Raw genomic sequence first — 27,268 nt, 5'->3', positions numbered from 1 at the left:
AGGGTACAAGGAGTTCAATAACAAAAACCTTTAAAAATGTTTTTTGTTGGACTACAGCCTCCATCAAGCCACTAAGAACATTCTTATTTCATACTTTATCCTTGTCTCATTTACCTTTTTTTTTTCTTGGAGTAGTTCCAGCATGACAATCGTTTTCAATGTTACACTTCAGAAAATATAGAAACCCGATATTCACTTTTTTAAGTGGAAATGTTTGGAAAGCTACCTCAAATTCAGACATTCCCGTGTAACAAGCAGATGTATCTATGATGAAAATAAACCTACAATGCAATACTACTTAGATTTGTTGGTGACACTTTATTAGAAGGTTACCTGCATAAGACACGACACTGTCTTAGACATGACATAACACCTGTCATGAACATGTAGGAGTCTTCATGAATGCTTAAGACTCGGTGAATAATGACACTTTTAATGCAAAGTTGACACATTTAATTGACTTTTAATGCAAGTTTTAATGGAACTTTGCATTAAAAGTGACATCATTTACTGATTCATGCAAAATTAACACTTTTAATGCAACTTTTAGTATACCTTTGCATGTTCAAAGGTGCACTAAAAAACATGACATAACATGTCATAAACATGTTATGTCATGTTTATGACAGTTTCATGTCAGTCTTACAGACACCCCTTTAAATAAAGTGTTACCAATTTATTATAAGGTGTAGAGAAAGCCTGATGCCAAAAAGCAATTTAATGCTAAAAAGCCAGTTTTGTGTTTGTATTCCTTTATTTTAAAAAAAGAAGGAAAAAATTAACTTTTTCAAGGTCTCCTAAAAAAAGGCTCTTAACTCTAGCTGATGTCATTAAGCAGCTGTCAGCACGAAACAGCTTAGTGATCGCTGTTGTCTCTAAAGATTAAATATTTTTGCATACATTCACTACAAAAACAAGCTTGAGTGGGATGCCAGTGTATTAGCTACAATTTTGGGCCTGTGAATTGTTCATAGATTACATGTTTTCATAAAAATCTATAATCAAAATTATTTTCAAGACGGTTTATCAAGATAAAACACAGACTGATCCAGTTCGAATTTTCTATGAAAGATTGGTTCTTATGTGGTTTGTAGGAATCAGGGGAGTTCTCCCAAGTGTTTAACAAATGATTCTATCTGTTAACTTTTACAGATTTTCAGGAGCCTTACGCTGTGGTGGTCCTGTTAGAAAAAGATTTAGTGGTGATCGACCTTGCACAAAACGGGTAAGTCCTACTTTCTTAACTACATTATTTAAAGCTCCTTTGACCACTAAAGTTGTCCTGGGAGTACCTCTGTTTCCATTTATTATTCTTTTTTTCTTGCCATATTCCAAAATGCAATGTACATAAAGCAAGCGTTTACCATTTCTGTTAATGTGGAACCACTTCATGCATAACAAGTTGTGTGATCGGTGTTTGTTCCGACCTTGTTAACAGTTACCCCATATTCGAGAACCCATATCCTCTAACGATCCACGAGTCTCCTGTAACCTGCTGTGAGTACTTTGCCGACTGCCCTGTGGACCTGATTCCTGCACTTTACTCCGTTGGTTCGCGGCAAAAGCGACAGGGTTACAGCAAAAAGGTACCGTGAAGAACAGCTACCACATCTCATTGATAAAGGCCTCTTTCATTTTTTTTCAATATCAAAGAGAAAAAGGGGAAAAAAAACAAAAAAACTGTAAAAGCCTCCTCAGAAAAGGAAAATAAATCACAGAGATCCTGTGAGCAACACATCTGAAGGAAATGCATTTTCACTCTCGGTATGATCAGTACGCGCATATTGTATGAATCGATAAAGCAGCATTTACAGTGACATTAAGACATTTATCCCTTTTATATTCTCTTATGCATTTACTTTTGTTTTTTGTCATGCTTTAATGTTTCAGATAATTTATTAGGAGTCAAAGAAAACCTGAGGAAATACAAAAAAAAATTTTAATTAAGGATTTTATATGTTTAGAGAAAAATAATTGAACCCGAATGAACAGAATAATTTGTTTTATCAAGTTCTCCAATTACAATTTTTATACTGTGTTTATCAGCAAGTATTGAAAAAAATTGCCCTATTTGCATCACTCGGTTAATATTTTAGATTCATAGATGTAGCAGTTTAGAGTTTATTTCAAACCAGGGAGTGATAAAATATGCTGATTTTAATTTTTACCCTTTATACCTTACTGACTCATAATATACAAATTATGTATGTAAATTATTAAAAACAAAAAAAACACCTTCTAACCTTTATGCCAGACTCCAAAAACAATAAAGTTGCAAGGATAAAGGGCAGTTTTATGTAACTCCAAATTGGATTCCAACATAATCTCAACAATTTAATTATAACTAAAGTAATATTAATTAATGTCGTCGTAAAGCAAGATATGCATAAATCTACGAGTTCTCAGCAATTCTATTTTTCGTTCTGCACACCTCCAGTCTCCTCTCATTCTCTTCTGCCTTTCTTATATCATACCAGACAGACCCCCCTCCTGCTCTTTCAGCCATTATGTATGCTTATGTTCTTTTCCTTGTCGCCTTGTTCGGCTTTCTGTTGGAAATGTCAGAATGCACTGACCTGAACTGGCAGCCTAGCCTCTTCTTCTTCTTCTTCTTTTTTTTTTCTGCTGAAGAAAAGCTTCACTGAGCTGCAGGGGGGGCCTTCTCATATGAAGATCACCATGAGTCATACTGGTGACCTTTGTGTGTGTCGAAGACTTGAGAGCCTGACCCCCCACTGACACACACACAATCTCTCGCAGAGGTGTATAATGTGTTATTGCAAGACGCACTGAGAGAGATGCCGAAAGACTCTCTGCGTGTTGCCATCTGTAAATTCACACATGCAGACGTTCATCGTGACATCTCTGTGCAGAAGTGGCGTGCACAGCGACAGCTGTTCGTTGACATACCTGTTAACTAATGTGTGTGTCCTCTCTTCATCAAGGAGTGGCCTATTAGTGGCGGAAACTGGGGACAGGGCACACAGAGCTACTCCGAGATCATCATCACCGGGTAAGATGAAAAGCACCGTCACTGACGTGATGCTGCAATTGCTTTCCACCTTAACTGCACTCTTTAGGTCAACTCGGCGAGAAAGATTTTTACATTTTCCTTTGCAGCTGGCTCCTAATTTAAATTTCTTTTTCATAAGATTCAGCAGAAGCAGGGTTTTCTGAGTGCACAGGTGACACTAAGAATTCCTCTCTTATTCCTTTCTGTTCACCTCTATGACTGACTGACTGAATGAATGAATGAATGAATGAATATGCTTTATTAATCCCAGAAGAAAACTCACAAATGTGCTGAATTGCTAGTCTGCAGAGGTTAAGGTTCTCTCCAGAACGCTGGGGCTTGCAGCACTTTTGCCGCAAGTCTATTAACCTTAACCATAACCTGTCATATCTTTATTATCATAAAGATATGACAATGTCAACATATTTGAAAAGGCAATTTAATTTAATAAAGAAATTACATTTTTGTAACCAGTATGGGAGATGACTTTGCTGCTTTTGTCAACACAAATTGTGGTACATAGCAAAAGGACATTCTGTCATTGAGAGATCTATGTCTTTCTCACTTTAAAATTATCTAATCTAATCTTTAATGATGTTTATTATTGTAGACCACTGACTATTATCACCTGACTAACCTGCAATGTTGCTCGGAGAGGAATCTGTGAAAACAGAGAATCAAACCGTAATAACTTTTGTGAAATTGAAAGGTCAGTATAAAGGGATGATAGTATGCAGTGAAAAGAAAAAAATATATATATTAACCCATCACATTTAATCTCATTGTACGTATGTACAGTGACAAACAATACATTCTTATTTTTATTCTTATTACAACTTTAAATCTCAAAACAGGACAGAATTGTGGGGAAGAATGCTTATTTTTATAAAATTTTTTCTTTCTTTCATTCCAGTATAAGGCTTCTAACTAAAGTATTGCCATATATTCACAATGGGATATTCGGTTGGTCTAGATTTGACCATTCTGATATACAGCGATCTAATCATTCCATTGTTGGTCTGCCTAGATGTTTAGTTGTCTTGTGGAAAGACGAGCCTCCCCCAGCTCGCTCTCTTTCGCAGCCTTTAACGGGTTTCGCTCAGGGACTACCCTGCATTTAGCTCCAACCGTAAAAGCAACTGCAAAAAAAATCATCCATGTTCCTGTTTTACAAAAAGCAACACTCACAACATAAGGCTGCCGGCATCATGTTTCAAAATAGGAAAAAAAAATAAAATGCTTAGGTTGATGTGCCACATTATTTTTCCACCTCACGTTATTCTGTATGTAGGCCAAAAGGTCTGGTTTCATCCTCATCTGACCAGATCACTTTCTTCCAGATTTTGGCTATGTCTCCTATCAAATTTGTGGCAGACGTCTAGCTAGGGTTTTTGTGATTGTCAGTATTGACTTTCTTCCTGTTATTCTTCTACAAAATGTCTTTTTTTTAATTTTATTTCAGTCATGCTGATGGAACAGTGAAGTTCTGGGATGCCTCTGCAAGTACGTCATTCCCACTGTTGATCTGTACATCCTGTTTTCTGTTTATTTTTTTTAGAATATCATTTTGTTAAAATAGAACTTTTTCCAAACTTTGAGCCAAAGAGGTACATTTGAGAGAACATCTAAGGTATTCAGTGTTAGAGATCATTTTTGGTTAGGTTCGTTCTCACAGAATTGAAAAAATTGAATAAAGCCCTCATTCAGTTCTGAGTCTTTATCTTTCTGACACCGCGACTTACATGTTTTTTTTTGTTTTGTTTTTTTTTCTTGGCTCCTTTTCAGTAATGCTCCAGGTGCTCTATAAGCTAAAAACGGCAAAGGTTTTTGACAGGAACCGATCCAAGGAAGACAAGGGCAGCACCGAGGTGTCGGACGAAGATCCCTTTGCCATTCAGATTATGGCCTGGTGCCCTGAGAGCAGGATGCTCTGCGTGGCCGGGGTGTCGGCCAACGTTATCATCTACCGCTTCAGCAAGCTCGAAGTAACCACTGAGGTTTTGCAGGTGGGTTCCAGTTGTTGCCTTTATATAAAATGTTGCTTTCTACTTTTCAAAAAGTCAGTTGCAGTAATGCAAGCACATAGACAACAGAGTTCCTGCACAGTCTGAAAAAGAATCGGATCATCAGTTCCGTTATTTCCATGTCTTCCTTCTTTCTTTCCTTCTCCCACTTTTTGTTTTGTTGAGATCAATATTTAAATCCTTCTCATCATAGATATATTTGTCATAAATTCATGCAGATCTTGAGTCTTCTAAATTTGGAAATGCACAAAAATGACAAAAAGGTCTGCAAAGCTGAGTCTTGAAAAGTTCAGATTTCTTTGAAAAAAAGAAGAAAAGAAAAAGAAAACCTGTGTTCAGGAAAACAAGGTAATTGAAACAATCACCAAACACGGCCCTTGTTTTCTTGTGATTTGCTTTCGACACTCGGTTCCTGTCCCGATTTAAGACGCTTAGACATATAAACAATACACACACACACACTCGGAGGCAGTGAGGTTGCCATGCCAACAGACAGCAGTGAAGCAAGCGAAGCTAGACCAACGTTATAATCTTCTTTGATAGCAACCTAAGTGTTAATGGCAGTGCAGTGGGAGTCTGTGTTTAGCTGAATAAAAACAAATGCAGTTAATCTATTCTCTGTGCTGCTGCTGCTGCTGCACCTGGCTCTTTTCAGTCACAGTGTGTGGGCAGTGCTGTGATGTGTCTCACTGATGCCCTCTTTTTTTTTAAGTTCAGAACTGTTTGTCATAAATATTTAAAACCCTCAAAAAGCATTCATGAATTTAAAGAGCCTGATCAAACTTACACACTCTTCCCCCCACCTAACAAATGCTGCAGTGTGGAATCAGGGCTAGATATGAGGATATAGCTGGAAAAGTGTTTTTTCTTTTTTTTTTTCTTTTGCATAAGGCCAAACTTCTACACAACCTTGTAGGAGTGAAGATAGAGGAGAGAGGGAGAGAATCTGAAGAAGGGCACTGATCACTCTAAACTCCCACATGTCAATGGGGCTAATGAGGCTGACAGAATGCCACGGAGAAAAGCTTATCGGCATTGTGTTTGAGCTCAGGAGCTGTGTGTATCTTTGCGAAGGCGGAGGTTGCAACGGGGCAGCCTGGAGGGGGATTTAGAAGGAATAAAGTATTTCAGTATTAGAGGACCTCTTTGACTTTCAGTCTGCCCACACACATGCAAGACCCCATCACTGACAAATCCATTTCATCATAGGCGACTGTCTGAACGCATGTCATTCACCATCACGTTATCCTGTTGTTTGAATAATTGTTGTTGCCACGCAAAGCCACGTGTGAATGTTTCCACATTTTGTCACACTTTGCTGCTGTTTATTTGAATTTTATATGAATGTGCAACTCTTAGTAGCTCTTAATTTTGCAGTTGAAGGAAAATGACTTTTTTTTTTTAAATACATTTGCTAATTAAATTGATAGTAGAAAAAGTAAAACAAAAATATAAACAACTTCTGACAAAAGTGGGAAATTACCTATGGCTATAAAATCTGTGCATCATATCGGCTTCATTAGCCATACAATGTATCATCCCCACTAAAATAAAATTCTGTTCCTATTTCTGAAAAGCTTGCATTGGTATTCGACCTTCCGAAGTGATTATGATGCAGAGCCAACTCGAGCTGCAATTTTAGCTCTGGCAGCTTCACAGACTAAAGGGCAAAATTGTTGCCAATTCTTCTGTGCAAAATAGCTCAAGCTCTCAGTCATTGTGGGTGGACAGAACCTGTAAACAACAGTTTTCAAACCTTGCCATAGATTCTCAATTGGATTTAGGTATGAACTTTGACTGGGCCATTCTTACCCATGAGTTTTTCACCACACCTAGCATTGCAGGCACAGTCGGTCAGTTGTCATCTGACTAGAGCATTTCCTTATTAAACTCTAACATAGTTTGTGGCTAACAATGGGACTTCTTTTTTATAAGGGGCAGGTTTTTGGAGTGTACAACCAATAAATAGTCCTGTTGACAGATTCTCTCCCGCCTGAGCTGTGGATCTCTGCAGCTCCTCCAGAGTTATGAAGGGCCTCTTGGCTGTTTCTCTGACTAAAGCTTTCAGCGGCCCTGTTAATTTAGATGGGCATTCATGTTTTAGTAGCCTTAAATGGGTGCTCTGACCTGCCAGTCATGTTTATTGATCTAATAAAGACCAATGAACGCATCTGCAGTTAAGTTAGCAATTTTATCAATCTTACTTTTATACAGAGATTAAATAGCACATCATTTTTGGGGGATCCAAGCATACAGAGTTCTGTTTGTAATGTGTCAAAGTGAGAAAAGGTTGCTGTGTATGCATAATTTATACACAGTATAAATGTGGTATCTACAGTACCAGAAAACACTTTATATGTTAATCTGTAAATTCTAAAACCCCTATCATAAAAAATAAAATAAAATTTGACAGAAAATAAAATTGAAAATGCATAGGAACCCTGAGATTCGCTAATATATTCTCATCTCCGCTGTCATCCTGTGCACATCTGTGTGTGTTTGCAGTTACTAGAGGTGCGAATGCAGTACGAGCTGAACGAAACGGAGTCTCCAGATGGTGGAGGTGGCGAACAAACATCGGCACATCCCACCCCTGGTGCCTCCCCTCAGACAAGCGGCCCACCTTCACACCCCTCTACCAGCAGCAACAACTCTGACGGAGGCAACATACCCTGCCTTAAGTACGAGACAGACGTGCACAGAAAAGGGCTCACATGAAAGAAGTAGGAGCACTTGCATGCACACTAACACACACAAGTCTTGCTTTCAGCCTCGAGCACAGCTGCATAGAGTTATTCAGAGGCCTCGAGCGTTCTCAGCCACAACCCCCCCCCCCATCTCCCTCTCTTACACAGAGCTTCATCTGCTACACATATCCAGCTGCACCACTTGTACTTCTCTTGTTTTTGTGCTCTTCTTTTGCCTTTTTCTCATGCGCCTTTTTTTGTCTCTTCTACAGAGTACGAAGTTCTCCTTTGAAGCAGTCTCCAGGCTACCAGGTGGATTTGGTGGTCCAGTCAGTGTGGGTGAGTGGAGAGCCTCCTCAGCAGATCACAAGTCTGGCGATGAATTCCTCCTACGGCCTGTAAGTGGATACACCGAGAGTTTGTAAGAACACTGGAATCTGTTCCAGCTTTATCTAGAAGTTTCATTTGATGTTGTTCTATTGCCTGATAAAATTAGACGTTTTTTTTTTTTTGTTCCTTTGCAACCTCAAACTCTTCATAGAATCTTAAGTGTACTGAGCATTTTAAACCAGCCGTTTGGAGTCGATGCTGTTGGATAACTTTGTTTCTAACCTATGTGTTTTTATCCTTGTTTCTTAAATTTCTTGCCCTTGTGCTTCTTCCACTGCCTCCGTCTTTGCTTCAATTGCTCCCTAGATTGGTGTTTGGCAACAGTAACGGCCTGGCGGTGGTGGACTACATCCAGAAAACGGTAGTTCTCAATCTGGGAACGGTGGAGCTTTACGGATCCAATGATCCCTACCAGAGACAGCCTCGGTCGCCAAGGAAAACGCGGCAGCCTTCGGGAGGTAAAGGACAAAGAAGACTTGAAAGATGAAAAGTTTGTTAAAAGTTCTGCAACCAAGCACAATGAAGATGTTAGATTTTTAAACGCAAGTTTTTTTTTTTGTTTGTTTTTTGTTTTTTTTTTCCCAATGAGACACTATTTTTTTTTCCCAATGAGACACTAATTAACTTGCACCACATGTAGAATTGGAACTTTGCTCAAGAAATAAGGGGACACCTAAATAACACAATGTCTAAGTAAAATCAAGCTGTCCAGTTAAAAAGCAACATTCAATGTGAAACAATTTTACCTGCTGTTGTGTAAATGGAACAGACAACAGATGGAAGTGAGAGGCAATTAGCAAGACGACTCCTAAAAGAGGACTGGTTGTCAGACTGTCTCATTCTTTCTGGCTGACGTCTTGGTCATGTTTGCATGTTGTCAGTGCACCCTTAGTGGTAGCATGCAAAGAGGTCTACAACCCACAGTCAACAACCCACATCAATGGGATGTGCTATAAAGCTTTGGAGTGTCTGTCAGCACAGTGTCCAAAGCATGGCAGAGGTACAGGGAGACAGGCCAGCGGACCAGGAACGGGAGCCATAGGAGGGCTTTTGCTTAAATAGTCAGAAACAGATTCCATAAGGGTGACATGGGAGCCTGACATTCACAAGGGGAGTCCTTGATTACACCCCATTATCGAGCAGAGCGATCAGCATTTGCTAGAGAACACCAAGATTGGCAGATTCACCACTGTTTTCTTCACAAATGAGAGCAGGTTCATGCTGAGCACGTGACAGACGTGACAGTCTGGAGACAGCGTGGAGAATGTTATTCTGTCCGCAACGTCCTCCAGCATGACCGGTTTGGCAGTGGGTCAGTAATGGTGTGGGGAGGTATTTCTTTGGAGGGCTGCACAGTCCTCCAGGTGCTAGCCAGACATGCCCGGTCTACCATAAGGTAACGGGAGAATATTCTTGTATTCATTGTGAGACTGCATGCCGGTGCCATGGGCCCTCGGTTTCTGAAAATGCCAACCCTCATGTGGGTGACGTGTTTCTGCAGTCCCTGTTGGTTGAAGGTATTGATGCTATGGTCTGACCTGTACATTCCTCAGATCTGAATCAAATGGAGCACATCTTTTTTCATTCCATCCACCAACACCACATTGCAGCACAGACTGTCCAGGACCTGACCAATGCTTTAATCCAGATTATTCTGTTCATTTGGATCTATGATGATATTTTAGTATTCCCTAAAATATCTAGTGAGGCAGACTAGTGGCCTTTTTAAAATAAATGCCATGATAAAAATTATAGATGAAGTTAAAAATAACGCGATGACAAAATGACTATTGGAGCAAATATTGAACAAACTCACACTGTAATAAAAAAATCAATCTAATCATGTAGAAATATCGTTCTGCCTTTCACCGGTGGCCATATTAATACACAAAATCCCAAAGGAAATTAATTCAAATTTTGCATTTTTTTTTATTTCTTTTTTTTCTCAGATGACAGGTTTAGCTCGTCATGAAGCCTGATGACTTATTGCCTCGAAAGCTTCACCACTGGTGTTTAGTCCCTGATCTAATCTGTAAACTGATCTAAATATGAGACACACATACACTGCATCCACGGTGGCTTGCTAAAATATTCATTCCCAATCACTTTTTTTTCGCATCGTTTCAAGTTACAGCCACAAATTTTATGTAGTAGAGATACTTAGGACTGTGGAGTGGGGAGGTTTGTCATTTGATGTGTACCTACACCAGATTTATACATCAAGACTAAAATACATGCCCATTCCTTTTAGCAGAATTACTCATTCAGTCAGATTTCGTGAACGGCTTCTGTGAACATTCATTTTCATGTTTTACAAATCAACCACAGCTGAATCTAGATGTGGATTTAACTAGGCCGTTCTGACACAGAAATATCCTTTGATCAAGCCATTCCATTTTATTTTCGTTTGTATGTTTAGGATTGTTTTCCTGCTAAACGGTACCCGACTTTTGCAGCCACAAATAGGTTTTCATACACTATTTAAGTGTTTTTAGCTGTAATACTGGACCCCATGATGCTGCAAATGTGTATGGATCGAAGTCCAGAGTTCAGTTTCTTCATACAGCATTTTGGTTATAAGCAAATTAGTTATAAGCAAACCATTCTTTCACATTTCCCGTTTCCTAGATATCTTGAAATACAAAAGGTTCCCTATTGCTTTCTTTCAACCCTTTTTTATTTTTTGCAACTCTTCCATCTAGGTCAGATTTGTTAAGTGCAAGACAAATAGTTGTTCTGTCAACAAATTCTTCATGTAAGCTGCGAGTCTCTTCAGCTCCTCTAGAGTTACCGTGACCCTCTTGACTGCTTCTCTGATTAATGCTCTCTTTGCCGAACCTGTAGTTATTCGCAGACAGGCATGTCTTGGTAGACCTGCCATTCTCGTTCTATTTTTGGTTGATGGATTGAACGGTGCCCAGAGTTCTGTTCAAAGTTTGAGATATTGTTTCATTACCTAACCCTGCTTTAAAGCTCTCTGCGGCTAAATCCCCGACCTGCCTGCTGTGTCTGCTGGTCTTCGTGATGCTGCTTTTTTTTTTTTTTGTTACTAATATTCTCTAACAACCCTTGGAGGTCTTCAGGGAATTGTTGTATTAATATTGACATTAAGTTATAATTAAGAGGACAGTTTTAATTAAAATTTGTTTTAGTTTTTTTTGTCATCTATGAAGCTGCAGTGTATTTTTAGTTAAAGGTATTAGAGTAACAGAGGGTCTCTAAATGAATAGCACATCTTTTAGATTTTTATTTGCTAGAAATCAAAACCATTCAATACATCTTTTTTTTTGTCTGTAAAATGACAAAACAAGAAAAGAAGCAAGTGTTAGCACTTTTGCAAGGTCAGATAAATTGATGCTATCCAACTCTAGTGTGCCAGGCTTATCCATGACAAAGCGTTTTAACCCAGCGCTCACAACTCGACCTTTTCCATTTTTGTTTATGGTCTCCACATTTCTGCTTCCGTACCTTTTGATTGCATTTTTTTTACTCTCCCTGAGCTCCAAAGCATCTGCAACACGTAACTGGATTCAGCGTCGACACACTGCCATCATGTGCTGAGCAACAGCAGTTGCAGATACACCTCCTGCTAGAAACCCAATTCCCATTTGTCCTATTAGCAAGTTTGCAAGGAACGCACACATGCTGAGTGATGACCTTACGATAATGACTCATCATCAATTGCTACTGAAAACAACTATCGAAAACTGAAAATATTGAATTTATTTCATCTTCATTTCCACAATGTTGCAAAAAATCTGCTGTATAAATACTACATGTGGTGTCACTATGGGCACCAGGCTGGTTCATGTCGGGGCTTGGCGAGCTTCAGCAGTAATCAGACGTCCAGCTGTGTTTGTGTGCCAAAAAGGAGTGCGGTCTGACTAGCTTTCTGCCTCATAGGACAATGTCACACATGCGCATGACTGCACACACGGAAACGTGTATGTGGCAAAAAGAAAAATAAACGTTCAAACTGAATGGAACCAACTCCGCTCTTTTGAAAGCAGAAAACTACCCATCTATTTGTATGTTTTGCTTATTTATATTGCATTTTTTTGAGCCGACATGTATCGTTTACATTTTTAAATTAAAGATTTTCATTCATTCAGTTTAATGCCGATGTGTGTTTTATCTGCTCCGCTGTAGGCTTGTGTGACATTAACGAGTATTCGGCCACGTCAGAGGATCGCTGCAAGTCTCCAACTTCAGGTAACATGTCCTTAAGTGTGTCTGTTGAAATGGGTTTGTCCAAACAGTACAAGTCCAAATTGTGCTTTAGAGCTTTTATACAATGTAGACAGAGGCGACAGTTATTGAACATCAGTCGTTTTTGCCGTTTTTCAAAAAATATTATTCTTAATTGTTGCTTATTAAAGCAGAACTTTGCGGTGCACTTTTTTGTTAAACCATATCATTGCTTTACTCTCAGTTTCACTCATCCTCAGCATTTGGAAATACTTTTTTTTTTTTTTTTTTTAGTCCATAAAGTATATTCCCATTTCCACACATATTCATTAACCTCTTCTCAGAGTCCAATAGACAAAATTCAAATTTCTTTAATAGATCTGCATATTTTGTGGAAACTAAATCTTTGTAGCATAAATGAGTTTAGCGTGACTGTTGATAGCTGCAAAGTGAATGCAGCTTTACATTTAACAGTGTGTAAGAGAAACCTATTAGTTTCAGTTAGAGAAATATAATTTTTGCATTTTCAGTACCTGCGCGATGGCATAATTATCTAAAAAAAATAATAATAAAAGCACTGTGATGCATTTAATATGTTTCCAAGAATATCCTAATTAATTCTCAACTTAGATTTTATGTCAATATCCTTCAGTTTGTTTTCTGGGTCCCCTTGCATATATTCCTCCAAATGCATAAGCAGCTTTTATAAGTGGTAACAAAAGTACAGATTTCTGGATTGCAGAGATGCTCCTTTGTTTGCATTCATATAATCTACATTGCTGGTGCCCTTGGAAAACAAAATGGCCCAGTTTCATCTCATTATGGGTGACTTGGCATCTGTGCGATAAAATGATGAAATTTAAAGGTCAGATACAAATCACGTCTCTGAGTCTGCCTGCTGTTTCCAGGTATGATTGTAGTTCCAACCCCCATGTCTGGTGCCATCAGACCCCCACAGTATGATACATCGGTCTGCTATGCATAATTTATGGTGAAGAGAGAGATAAGGGGCTTTCCAGCATAAGTTATCTGCTTTAAATAGTCATTTGGTCTAAGCCCAAGTTTTTTTGTTTTGTTTTTTTTTCATTTTCAGAAATATATCAGGATTTTCTGGTGGGGCAAAAACATGGATTGCTTTTTTTAATCACAGTTATCCTCTAAATTGTTCAAAAAGAATTAAAAATTACATAAGCACACAACGTAAAGAAATTAAAACTTTATATATATATGTTTCTTTTTTTGTTTTTCACACAAATGTTTCACTTCTGCACAAGCCCATATGAAAAGCTGAAATTAAAGATGCAGTTGGTAATTTATATGTATATATATATATATATATATATATATATTTTTTTTTTTTTTGCATTTGTTATAACTGCTCTTATGTCCTGACCGTAGAACATGAGACATATAATTTGTAAACAAATCAATCTTCTCTGGCTGTAGTACCACAGGGAGGAGGCAGAGGAACTCATTATCTTTGTCATGTTATACTCGACATAGTGACAGTTTTAACAAATAAGTAAAAAAAAAAAAAAAAAAACATTCTTTATAGAAGATACTGCAACTTTAAGCTGATATTCTAAAGAACTATTGAGTTAAAAAAAAAAGATACTTTGCCCATTAAAACTAAACTGACTCAAGAAGTTGTTTCTAACTGTACATTTACTGTACTTTACTCCCCCTCCCCTTATCCCAAAAGTGTTGATGTCACACAGCAATCTTCAACAGTTCTACAATGGAGGTGGTAGAGGAGGTAAGACTGGCCCAAAGTTTCCATAAGAGGCTCTGTTGGCAGGACAAATATGGTCCCAATTTGGTACCTGTTTTTTTTTTTTTTTTTTTTTTTTTTTTTTTTTTTTTCTTTATTGTGAATACACTTTCATTATCTTTGCTGTCTATAGTCAGCAAATACTACTTGGAATAAATAATTTAAGTGAAAGAAACTAAAAAAAAAAAAAATTTCAAAGTATGTCAAGGTTAGCTTCTGTTCCACTACCTTTTTGTTCTGTATGCATTTCAATGTAAGTGGACGGCTTAATTTGTTTTTATACAACAAATTATTTATATATATATATATATATATATATTTGAATGCAAAACAAAAAACATAACATTGAGAAAACTGAAAGTTCTTGGAGCAGAGGATGACCTAGAATGATGATGACATTGCAACTGCTTTGAGACAACTTAGTTGTATGATACACATCTTGCATGCTACTTGTATGTAGCACATGTGTCAGACTGTAAGTGTGTTTGCGTTTGCCGTCTGTCCTGATATGATTGTTTATAATATGGTATGAAGCCCCAGAGCCCATCATCGTTCCAACTTTGTATTCATTTATCTCCAGTGTTTTGGTCAATGGTAAAAAAAAAAAAAAAAAAAAAAGTCTGCAAAAACTGTAGTGTCACATTTGAGATGCCCCTAAACCTTATATTGAAGAATAGACCAGTAGATCAATTCATTACCTAACTGTTTAGTATCTGCAATTTTAAATTTAACAACTGAGCGTTTCAATCCAAGTTTTCTACGTGTTGTAGTGATGTTTGAATTAAGAGGGACTGGATTGACTGAAGCACCTCTGTGTCCGTGTGTGTGATGTGACCTGCTCTGCGCTGTGCTCAGACATTTCCACAAAATGGTCAGCGTGGGAGGAATGTGCCCAGAGCTCAACTAATACAAGACTTATAAAATATTTGACATTTAAGCCAAAGTGCTAAGTTTTTAGGACGGAATAAAAAACTTTGTAAGTTTTATGTGCACGCGATTGACTGGAACTGCGTTAAAATATTTTGCGAGAATAATAATAATAGACACCTTTTGTCAAAACACATAGGAAACACTGGAATTTTAGTCTAGCAATTTGCTCCACTGGAAACATTGTCACCAGGAGCTAGACATGAGTTTATAGAAGATTGCAGCTCTATCATGTCAGACTATTATATTTTTGTGTTAGTTGAAGCTAAATCTTAAAGAAATTGGCAGGAGACATCAGGAGTGGAGCCTGGGGCTTAACTGACTCAACACAGGAAACTTCGTCCAGTCCAGATTTACAAACTAACAGACTGATAGCTCGTCTGGATTGTGTTGGTGGTGTTGCATGGCCGTTCTTTGTCGTCTGCTTAATCCTGATAAGAAACCAGTCTCTGTTGCGCAAACTAGTTATGTGGCTCCATGCAGTTTTCCATCGAGGGACAAGCGTTGTTCAGCAATAACAGGTCTGTACACACCGCCTGTTGATGCTACACAGTGGATTGGTAAGTGAGGTACTTGGACAACCCATGAATGAATCCTGGCATGGGACTGAGACGACCACTTGACTACCTAAAAGTTCAGGTTACAGGCGAACCTGCAGATGGAACACTGACAGGGTAAAACTGGGTTTAAACCATCACGCCCCACCAGTACTGACTCGGAAACTGCAATCAGGTCTATGAGCGGTAATGTTGGTTGCCTTCATGATGCGGGACCTCCACTTCCTGTCCTTGCTGTCCGACTCCATCTTTAATCTAGGCCCTCACCACTGAGTAAGCGTTCCTCTTGTGTCCTTTATGACTTCCACTCCTAAGTGTACAGATCCACCAGCTTTCCTGCATTGGTGCTTCTGTCGCCCCTCGTTTGCTGATCGTTACCAAACTCTAAAGCTGAATAAGTGTTTGTCTTGCTTATGTCGAAGGTGTTAGCAAAACATCATAGATGTGTTACCATCGGTTTAAGGCTGCAATGAAGGAACTCAGTTCCTGTCAAGAAAAATGGATAGTATAGCAATCAAATTTTGTGCAGAGTTGAGTGATGTACAATCTTGATAATAATTGGACCATACAATGTGGATGAAATTTATTAAGATTTTGTTGTTGTTTCTTTTTTTGTTTTTTTAGCATATGCATGCAAAACATGTTGACATGTTAACGTTGTATCTAGTTCAGATTGTGTAAATACTTATTTACATGCCTCTAAACTGTAACTAGGAATAAATCTCCTGGTCACATCTCTAGGTAAAATGCACACAATATGTACCATTTGCCACTTTTAATTATAATAAAAAAACATTAAATTTTATTGAACTTAGTGATTTCACCCAATCACATTGTTTCAGAAGGATGGTGCTCCTTAAATTTCTAAACAAATAGGCATGAATGAGACGATGCTTAATGATTCAGTGTGGTAGCTCTAAAGCTGAAAGAATTAATTTTGTTTCTTTTATTTATAAAAGATCTTAAACGTACACATGCAACCTCATTTGTTCTTAGGGTAGAGGTGTAGATTTCACTTTTGCTTTTTTGGAATAGAGTCTACTCATTTATTAAAGCACTAATGTTAACTCCTGCCACATCTAAGCCTCATAACAATATGTAGAGATTGTTATATCTCAGTGAGTTGAATGATAGTTGTTTTTGTACATCTTTTCCCTTCGTCTTTCTACTGCAGAGAGCGAAACAACCTCTAGCCTTTATTTACTGTCATTCGTTTTTCACTTCCACAAAAAGTTACGTATGTTGAAAAAAAAATTAAATAGCTGCAAACCCACTCCAGTCAACTCGAATCACCTTTTTTCCACTGTCACTGTCTTCTTCCATTTCTGATGTTCTTTATTATTACTTCCTGGTTCTTGCTGCATGCTTCTTTGGCATGACGGTCCTGAATGGCCCTTGCAGTTTTGGTCTGTCTTATCAGTCTTCTCTTTAGGTATTTGTACAATTAGAGGTCCCCTGTTTTTGTGTTCTGTCACAGCATGCCGTCGCGATATAGGAGTTGCCTCTATGTTTTTACGTAGAACTTGTGTTGTAAAGCATTTTGGCTCCTCTCGTCAGTAAACCAATTCCCTGGAACATGTTGCAGCTTTTCTATTTTTTTTAAATTTTTTTTTTAGGTGTGACTCAGCATTGTGCACAATTCTTGTCCAGTGCTGGGTACTTGGCTTTGCATGGCACCGTGTCATAGCTTAGATGTGTGTTTGTAAAGAGGGATGTTCTCTTTTTTCCAGCAAAGATGTCACGGAAATTAAGCTTACCTACTGAGCTAAAGCCAGACTTGGGTAAGCCTTGACTTCGTGTCTCCAAACATTTTTTTTTTTTTAAATATTGATTTGCAGTATGATTTTATTGCTCTGACTGGACTCGGCCACATTCCATCAGTCCAGTGGAGTATATTTCTCTGGTTTTTAGCCTCAAAATTGGCAAGCTGTGCAGATGTTCTCCTGAGTTTTGCATGTGTCAAAAGTAGCACTGATCTGGTCGTAATTAAAATGTATTGAGCAGAACCAAATTGTTGTATTCATTATTTTATTTTATTTTTTTAAACGATATTGGGGTTTTCATAAAAGGTCAGTGGTGCTAACTGCTCACCCCTTCTCACTGCAGAGCTTTTTGTAACTTTTGCAGCTTTCTTTTTCTTCTGTGTTATTTGTGCATTTTCTTTTCTCTGTGTGATTGTTTCTTTTAACATTAAAACGGTTTTCAGTTGGTAAAATGGAAATGTTTACTTCCAGGGACATTCAGCTGTTAGATTGTCATGTTCAACACATTTTTTTTTGTTTCAGAACACTAGTTGACTTAAATTGGATATAAAACATCTTTTTGCCTCATGTACAAAAGGAGAGATTATAAGACAGCGAAACGTTTCTGAAAGTTTTAAGTAAAAATTATTTTTTCCGTATCTAAAGCATATATGAGAAGCTTTTCAGTTAAGAATTTAAACGTCAACATTACCAATAGATCACTCATGTATCATTTTATTGTGTGTATCCTTTGAACTTTGTCCACTATTTGCTCCATTACAAATTCAAATGTATTTCATTGGGATTCCATGTGATTGACCAAGATAAAGTAGCCATAATTGGAAAGTTGAAGAAAAAACTATTTGAACATTTCTGCTTTTTTTAAATTTTTTATTTATTTTTTAATTTACCTCTAAATTTAAAAATTGTGACTCTGCTTCGCTCCCATACTTTTGTATAAAACAATGGACATATGGAACACACCAGACAAAGATAAAGCTGAGATGAAGTGTTAGATCATAAACTTCACCAATTTGACCTTGTGGTACAACAGGAAAGTCATTCTTGAAAGGAAGGCATAAATCCTATTTCCATTCTTTTTTAGTCTACACCCAAAACTCTGGAGCAAAACCAACACTGAACATCTTGAGGCTGCAAATGACTTGAGATTGGAGCAGAGCCCTAAACACACAGCCAGTGCTCCAGTGGGTTTGTTTGGATTAAAAGCATATCCAATTGTTACAATAGCCCTTGCAACACTACAATTTCCACTACCATTGCAATTAAAAAAAAAAAAAAAATGTGAAAACCACATATCCTTTCCTTGCGCTTTACAGTAATACTTTGTGTCAGTCTGTCACATTAAATCTCTATACAATAAGTTGATTTAATTGCGATGTAACAAAATGTGGAAAAGGTTCAAAGAAAATGGACACTTTTGCAAGGCAGCGCACAGATCAAGTTGACGTCGCTGCGTTGCAGGTGCTTTACCTCTCTCTCTGTTTTCTCCGTGCTGTCCTCCTGTCCGTGTGCCCACCGCGGGGTGCCAACCCGTTAGACCACCGGGACAACTCCTTCAGCCGCTCCCGCTCCTCCAGCGTCACCAGCATCGACAAGGAAGCCCGAGAGGCCGTCAACTCCTTCCACTTCTGTGAGACTTTTGCCCGGAAGGGAGACTGCACTTTGACGCCCTGTCTGTATGTCGGCACCTCGCTGGGGACTGTGCTAGTGCTGGCGCTCACTTTGCCACCTGCAGGGGAGCAGCGGCAACTGCAGCCAATTATCATTTCACCTACTGGTAAACTTCACATCGTTTCTTATTGAATTTATTGAATTACGTTAGAGTTGAAGTGTAAGATGAACGGCACAAAAGACAGGCAGCAGCAGAGAAGTTTGAGAGACTGCTTCTTTTCACAGGCATGTTGGTACGGCTCAAGGGAAGCATCATGCGGATGGCTTTTCTGGACTCTACCGGTTCCCTGCTACCTTCTGCATTTGAAACGTGGTACGAGCCCAACGTCACAGCGGACGGCGAAGAAAGGGAGAAGATCCGAAGGCGGCGGCCCGTCTCCGTTTCACCTTCCAGCTCGCAGGAGCTCAATGAGAGCCAGTTTGCCGTGGTGTGCTCCGAGAAGCAGGCCAAGGTCATTTCACTTCCTTCCCAGACCTGCATTTACAAACACAGCATCACAGAGGCTTCTTTCATCTTGCGGGCAGACGTCGTACAGATGAACCAGTCGGTGTGCGTGGCTTGTTTTTGTGCCAACGGCCACATAATGACCCTCAGGTAAGGAGTTCAACCAAGGTTTGCTAATCATTTAAACAATCCAAGTTGATTTGACATTTCTTTTCCACCTGTTAAATCCATTTAAATGTTATGCCGATTTTAGCATACTTTAGTGCCATAATGGAAAAAAAATGGTTGCAAATTGATTTTCAATTAACTGATTGTACAACAAATTGTTTTCATTAGACACCATTAAACCTTTATCAACTTAAATCATTTGTAAGTCAATAGCTTGCAAACGTTATTGACTTACAAATAACATTTATTTGTTATTGTTATTATTTTGGATAAAACTGGTAATTTGGAAAGACTGGACTGCAACTTTGCAGCCATGGAGCCTGAGCTCCACAGCACTCAGATTAGACCAGGCATGTGACCTCAGTTGTTTCCTGCTGTTGAGTTGTTACATCAAGTACTTCGTTCCATGAGGCCAGCAGGTTTCTATTATCACAGCAAGGTGCTACTAAGCACCACACTGACCATAAACACTGACCTAAAAGGCAGGACAGACGATATAATTAGCTGAGGTGACATGAAGCCACCTATTTTATTGGTTTGTTAAAGTCTTACAATATATACAATTTATTTTATTTATTTTTTTTACTGTTTTAGCATGTAACCCACACATCAGCTTTCAATAATTTTTAGTTTTGAAGTTTAATATGTATAACATTTAATTTATCAGTTTTTGATCACATAACAGATGGTTATCCCTGTTTGTTGCGCAACTTTTTCTACCACATTTCCTCCACTCAATTTTCAAGCGTCGTCTTTGAATAGGATACTTTGTGAATGGCCAGCTTTATTGTCTTACGCATTTGTGGCTTACCTCTCTTACGGAACATGTCGTCGTATGATCTGTCCGACTTACCAGGGTGCACTTTTTATCGTGCACGTCGCACAGACGACCTGTACCGCATTCAACTGCATCTTACGAACCGTATCCTGAAGCGTTGTACCCAGCGTCGTAGCTAATGAATTTGTCAAGGTTGGAAACTCTCCAGTCAGACAGCAGGTGGATTTCTATGCAGCGTGTGACGGGTTGTAATTGAGGAGGGGGTGTATCAGTCTGACGGTCGTTTTCATCAATCACGGTTCCCTGAAGTGACGGACAGAACAGCCGTCCATATGGGTGTCTGCGCGGACAAAGCGAAGGACGTCCAACTGTTTCTTTGTGTTACTGTGTTTGTGCCATTACGTGCGCCTCCTCCAAATTGTCAGTGCATAAAACAAAATGCTCAGACCTTCAGGGAATTTGAGGGTTTCAGGCAGTTAAGAAACTCATTTATCATGTTTAAAATATAAAATACGGGCTCTCGCTAAGACAACCTAAGGTGTGCAGACAACTGCTGCAGTTCTGAATGCTGAGTAAGCCTGTATACCGTGGGGACAATTATTAATAATCCATTCATTTCAAATAATTTCTGTTGCTTCTGTGTCTCCTTCCTAGTGTGCCGGGACTGAGACCGCTCATGGATGTAAACTACCTACCTTTGACAGACATGCGGATAGCCAGGACGTTCTGCTTCACAAACCTGGGCCAGGCCATGTACCTTTGTTCACCTACTGAGATTCAGAGGATAACTTACAGTCAAGAAACCTGTGAGAATTTACAGGCAGGTTACTCGTTGTTGAACCGACTCTTATGTTAGTCGTGTCTGCAAACTTTATGAAATGCAAAAAAAAGAAAGGTATTGTATACTTTTTAAAAACAATAAATAAATCCAACTTACAGAGCTTTTTATATTTTAGGAGATGCTGGGTGAACTTTTTACACCAGTAGAGACACCAGAGGCGCCAAACAGAGGGTTTTTTAAAGGTCTCTTTGGAGGAGGAGCGCAATCGCTGGACAGAGAAGAACTATGTAAGCCAGAGTCGCCGTAAAAACCTTCTCCTCTTTAAATGCGTGCAATCAGACTCAACTTAATCTTTTTCGTCTTCTGCCCTGTTCCTGTTTCACTAAGTTGGCGAGCTAGCGGCTGGGAAGGCGTCTCGAAGTCTGGCCCAGCACATCCCCGGCCCAGGTGGCATAGAGGGGATGAAGGGGGCGGCCTCAGGCGTGGTCGGAGATCTGGCACGTGCTCGGATAGCGCTGGACGAAAGAGGCCAAAAACTGGGTGAACTGGAGGACAGGACAGCTGCCATGATGGCCAGCGCAGATTCTTTTTCCAAACATGCCCATGATGTAAGAAAATGTGTTCAAAAATAATAATGATAATAATAATAAAAACTAACTTGTTGAGAAATCTCTCGTAAAAACACGTCAGAAAAACTTTTTCTTTTAAAGAACTTAGCATGTTGTTGTTCTTTTAGTGTGGCCAGAATTTGCTGATTTACTTATATAACTTAATAAATATAGAAACAAATTTGTTGCGGCACAAAAATTGTGAAAAACCAAACCAAAAACCAGAAGCCGGTTGCATTTTACATCTTACAACATTTGTCTTATTTGAATGTGTAGTACGTTTTCTAGGGTTGATGTGATGAAACAGTTTGCTCTTTCTTTGTTGCTGTTTGGGGAAGCTAAATAACTTGCAGCTTAAGCACTTAGCTTTAAGTTATTTATGCATTGTAGGAATTACTTCTCCTACAATGCATCTTTTGGTAAATGCTAACATTATTCATTTGCCCACTAGAGGGCAGGATAGAGTTATGTATCATGACCTATGTATGTGACATGACTTGTGTACAAAGCATTTTTATTTTCTTTAGGAAATTTGCATACAACAGTTTGTGCGTTGTTTTTAATTCACTGTATACTCTCTCTTGGACATTTTTCTCCTCCGTCCAGATGATGCTGAAATGCAAAGACAAAAAATGGTACCAATTCTGACGGGCCACTGGCAAGGAGCAGAGCTCTGTGGTTACAACTATCTCACTGACCTTCCATCAGCTCATCTGAACTCACACTGACTCCCCCCCCTGCCCGCCATCTGTCCGTCGAGCCGTCCGTCTGAGCCTTCTTCACTGGAAACATTTGGGAGTTTTTTCCCCCTAGCACAATGTTGGATACTGTTCTTACCTCAGTGTGAAGGTGGAACTGAGGTAAAGAGGGGCGACCTCAGAGGAAAGTAATGCATAAATGGTGACATTTTTATTTTATTTATTTTTTCTTTTTTTTCTTTTTGTTCATGTTAAACCTCCCTTCCAAGGCCTCAGATTGGTCCACGCGCCTGAGGAGTCCTCATTCTCATTTTGCCAAAACGTCCTTTTACTGTTGTCTCCTCTGTGTACCCTCTTGGCCAATATTCAGAACCAACAGGTAATGGCTGAAAGAAGACTTAATATTTAACCAAGTTACCATGAATTCATGTAAGAGAAAAGGAGTCTAAATAAATCGATATATCTATACATAGATCTAATAAATGTGCAATGCTGTATTCACTTGTAGACTTTTGTACTTTAGTGAAATTATGAAAGAACGGGATTTCTCATCAAGCCGATGGAAGAGAAGCGCGCAGAGTCTGCAACAATGTGGGCAGTCGCAAAGATTAAAGCTACTCTCTGATGTATGCTGGGTATTTCCTCATCTTATTCGATCTCAAAACTCTCCTCTGTATCTTAGACTTTTAAACTGTTACAGAGTGCTTGTGTGTGTGAGGCAGTGTGTGTGTGTGTGTGTGTGTGTGTGTGTCATTACTCTGTTTTAATATTTCTTGGGGTTTTCTGCTCTGTATTATTCAAAAACTTATTTTTCTAAAGGTGCGAAAATGGTCACAGACACAAAATTACTTTGTTCTTTCGAAAAGGGCTGGAATCTTCGAGAAGAGCAAGGCTATCATTTCTTTATTTTTTTATATTGAATTGGAGCTTAACATTTGACCCCCTAGTCATCAGTCCAGAAAAGGAAAAACTAGCAACTTAAATCTATCTTTGATGTTACAAGCTTCTCCAGTTATATATAAAATTGCAGTGCTTCTTGGCAATTAGCATTAGACAGCAGGTAAACATGTTTGTTTTTTCCAACAGGGTGCCACATTTTCTTCAGTAAAAATGCATTTGTGGCTTAAGCAGCATAATGGAAGATTTTGAATGCATCCCTGAGAGAAATCCGATTTTTCTCAAAACTTTGAAGAAACACGACATATTAAGAACTGAACAATTTATTTATTTGCCGAGCACCGCTGCATTTTGCGTGCACTCCAGCAGAGCGTGGAAGCACTGCAATCAGCCACAACAGCGTGGCTGTGCATGCTGGCCACCAGCTCGGTCATATGCCTCTGTAGGACGACATTCCATTCTTTAACCACCATTCCTCTCAGCCGGTTTGGTTGTGCTTAGTGAGGTTCGAGTCAGCACAAAATGCTAGCCACACTTCATCCTCTCATCCATTTCCCTATTGCTGCAACAATATGCATAGAGTTCCCTGCATACACTTACTCTATGACCCTACTATCCAAATGCTGCAGGAATATTTTGGACCTAGAACTATCACACACATTAAGGCTCCATTGTGCATGTTCTTGATAATGTATTAAGCACCTTATGGTCAGTATCAGAGTCAATATCCTCAATTCTGCGCCCCCCCCAACTGTATTTCCTTACAAATGTGGCGCCTTTCAGGAGTAGATAAACTACTGCTCACAGCAAAAGCATTATCGCCACAAAGCATTTCTACAATAAAGTATAAACTTCCTTCAGTGCTATATTTTAAAAGGATACAATTTGACATCAAATTCAGATTATTTACATTGCCTTTGTAAGATGACTTTTTGCGTTTTCTGTGTTTATTCATGAAGGAGGCCTGAGTTCAATGTCGGAAACGTTCACCTTGATTATGTTTTCTGAGTTCCAGCTTGTTTCTGGTGGTGTTTGCAGTCAGCCCCTCCATGTGGTGCATCTCCTGTGTGTCAGGCATCTAACCTTTATTTGTATATAAGTAAATAGTTTGACAATCTTAGACCAACTAGAAAGTAAACATTAAGGTTGCACAAGAAACAAACGAGGAGACAGGCCATATTTTTTCTGACGCCAAAGAGTTTCTTTAGCTTGTCCATCGAGTTATTGTTTAAAACCAGCGGTCACCCAGACAGACATGCATGTTCGCTTTTCAACACCTTAGAATATTATTGAAAAGTTTGTTTATTTCAGTAATTTAATTGACAAAAACTCACTTTATTCGGGTTCAATACTCAGAGTGATATATTTTAAAATGTTTTTTTTTTCTGTTCATTTTTATGATCATGTCTCATTACTAAGAGTAACCAAAGTTCAGTTATTCTGTCTAGTCTCCCCAAAACTCTTGAACAAACTTTGCATAAGAATACAGCTATCCCTGATGATTGTGCACCTTTTTCAATCACACTTTTTCCTTCCACCCTTTTTACCTTTAACATAGTTAAAGGCAGCCCTCGGTGAACAGCCACTTTTAATAGCAGCTATACCTTTTCTGGCATTAGCTTCTTTAGCTAAAGTCAGAAAAAGGCTGAGAGCGTCAGAGACAGTCTACTGGATAACTGTCAAGTCAGCAGTCTTCCTTATTGTTGTGTGGGCCTTAACACAATATTTTCTTTTAAATTGGCTTGTGCAGTACTCCATATTTCTGTTAAACGGAATTTCGTGCTTTTATTAGCTGCAACCCATAATCATCGAAATGAACAGAAAGAAACACTTGAAACAAACCACACTATTTAATGAATTAATCTAAAAACAACAGAGTTTTACTTTTTGAATTAAGCTACTAAACTAAATGAACTTCTTATAAAATTCAAAGTGTTACAATACATTACACGTTCATACATGAAGAGTGGACAGAGGCGCAGTTCAACTTGAGAGTTCTATCGCCATTTGTTGCTGCTTGAAATTGCGATCGAATGCCATTTATTCAAAAGTACAAAATGTGACGTTTCATCTAAAAAGTTCAATGTTTCAGTGGACCAAGCTGTGAGTCAGTGATGCCGTTTCGTTCGGTCCAGAACCGCAGCTCACCTCATACAATACGTATGGTGTTAATAAATGTGTGAGTGCGTGTTTGGATGTCTGTACGTCTGTGCCCATCTGAGTTACATATTACTAATATTGTTTTCTGGTAGCTCATGTCCAAGTCTCTCCTTGTTTAAAAAAAAAAAATAAAAAAAAAAGAATCTGGGTGAGTGTCAGAGTACAGTTAACAGAGCCGCCAACACAGGAAAAAAATAATAATAAAACGTGTCAGAGGATCAGCAGATGATGTCAAAATTCTGGTTTATTAAAACACATGTTTAGTCTGTATGCAAATAGCCTTCAATTTTCAGACAAAGCTGTTATGTATTACTGAGTTGTTCCACAGCTATGGTGGATGTCTGGTTTTCTGTGTTCAGTATGAAGTGTGGATGCTAGCAGAAAAATTGGAAAAATAGCCTGTCTTTTTTTTTTCTTCTTCTTCTATTTATGTATGTCTTTTTAATTTTGTTCCTGCCCAAAGTCATGCTTTTTTTTTTTTTTTTTTGCTTCGTTTTGGACCTGCTTCTGTGTGGTTTGTTACAGTCTGCAGTATTCTTACCTGATACCACCCACACACTCAAACAGTTGGAGGGACTCCTGTGTAGTTCCACACACCGTCTTCTGTCCCGGATTCAAAACTCATCAGTGGGGTGCAGTATTTTTCTCATTGTAGCCAATTTTCTTGTACAGTTTTATGCAAATTTCACATGGATGTTATGACTTTATCTGCTGCCACAAAATTTAGTTCTGTAGATAGAGATTACTGTGCAATGGAAAATAAAAAGTGAGAAATGTATTTTCTGTCCTTTATATTTATTTTTTTTTGTTTTATTTTAGCTAGAAAGGAGAAATAGGATCTACTTCTGTGCATTGCAAATATTCGCCTTTTGTATAGTTGTCACACAATTTGGTCCACAAAAATCAACTGCAAAGTCCAAAAAATGGACTGAACATAAACATTACTTTTAACTATACATTTTTTTTCATGCTTTTTCTTTTTTTTTTTTTTTTTTAGTTAATTCGTTAAAAAAAATCCTGAAAAGTTTTGAACATAGTTTCTATTTCAAAATGAAGATGATATAAAACAGCTCAAACGCAGAGCTTTTTGTTATTTTCCTGCTTCAAATTACAAAAATCATAGATCTGCTGGACGTGAAGCAAATCTGATGAACAGGCTTTGTTTTGCAGTCTGCTTTCAGAAGTATTTTAATGGCCGGTCTTTGGACTTTACACTACATTTACAGAAGTACAGCAAAAGTACTTATTCCATTTGAACTTTTTTTTGCTTTGTGCCACATTAAAAACAATACATTTTAATGGATATTACTCAGATTTGATGTGATAAAACATAAGTAATCCATAACAAGGAAGTAAAAAGAACATTTATTTTTTTATAATTGGTCCCATTGGCTCCTTGATAAATTATCTGATAGTATTACTTTTATCCAGCTCCTAACTACGTTAACTTTTGCTGCAAGTTTTCACCAACTTTACACCATTGGACTGAATAATTTTGCCCGTCTTGCTATGCCAACCAGCTCCAGCTCCATTAGATTGGAAGGAGAATATCTGCAGAAATCATTTTTTAGGTTTTGCCACAACACTTGGACATTGCTTGATCATTTCTTTGTTGCTTTGTTTGTATACTTGCAGTCATTGTCCTGCGGTTAGGTAAACCTTTTGTTCAGAAAACAAGGTTTTCTTCCAATGCATCGAGCTCCATTACTTTCCCCAAGAACTCTTACCAGATTCCCTAATAT

General features: G+C 38.4%; 1 protein-coding gene across 6 annotated transcripts in view; it reads left to right on the top strand.

Moving 5' to 3' along the window:
- Positions 1–26,304, top strand: part of stxbp5a (syntaxin binding protein 5a (tomosyn)) — a 102,124-nt gene extending 75,820 nt beyond the window's left edge. The window contains exons 11-28 of one of the 6 annotated variants that reach the window (XR_532445.2): positions 1,153–1,225; positions 1,439–1,586; positions 2,946–3,013; positions 4,476–4,516; positions 4,799–5,019; positions 7,543–7,718; positions 7,997–8,122; positions 8,421–8,572; positions 12,264–12,326; positions 14,005–14,058; positions 17,288–17,338; positions 18,816–19,097; positions 19,217–19,586; positions 21,037–21,202; positions 21,339–21,450; positions 21,551–21,771; positions 22,378–22,631; positions 22,739–26,304. Coding sequence is in view for 5 of the 6 variants with exons in the window: in XM_008397741.2 (XP_008395963.1) it covers positions 1,153–1,225; positions 1,439–1,586; positions 2,946–3,013; positions 4,476–4,516; positions 4,799–5,019; positions 7,543–7,718; positions 7,997–8,122; positions 8,421–8,572; positions 12,264–12,326; positions 14,005–14,058; positions 17,288–17,338; positions 18,816–19,097; positions 19,217–19,586; positions 21,037–21,202; positions 21,339–21,450; positions 21,551–21,771; positions 22,378–22,419 (2,366 nt within the window). In the remaining variant the exon portion in view is untranslated. Of the gene's footprint in view, positions 1–1,152; positions 1,226–1,438; positions 1,587–2,945; positions 3,014–4,475; positions 4,517–4,798; positions 5,020–7,542; positions 7,719–7,996; positions 8,123–8,420; positions 8,573–12,263; positions 12,327–14,004; positions 14,059–17,287; positions 17,339–18,815; positions 19,098–19,216; positions 19,587–21,036; positions 21,203–21,338; positions 21,451–21,550; positions 21,772–22,377 lie in introns of all 6 variants that reach the window. The other 5 variants (XM_008397741.2, XM_008397742.2, XM_017302183.1 and 2 more) reach the window with 5 other exon arrangements.
- Positions 26,305–27,268: the final 964 nt, after the last annotated feature.

This window comes from Poecilia reticulata, linkage group LG21 (genome assembly GCF_000633615.1).
Source record: "Poecilia reticulata strain Guanapo linkage group LG21, Guppy_female_1.0+MT, whole genome shotgun sequence".
NCBI lineage: Eukaryota > Metazoa > Chordata > Actinopteri > Cyprinodontiformes > Poeciliidae > Poecilia > Poecilia reticulata.
The sequence above is the reverse complement of the archived record's forward strand: the minus strand, read 5'-3'. Positions and strand labels throughout refer to the sequence as shown.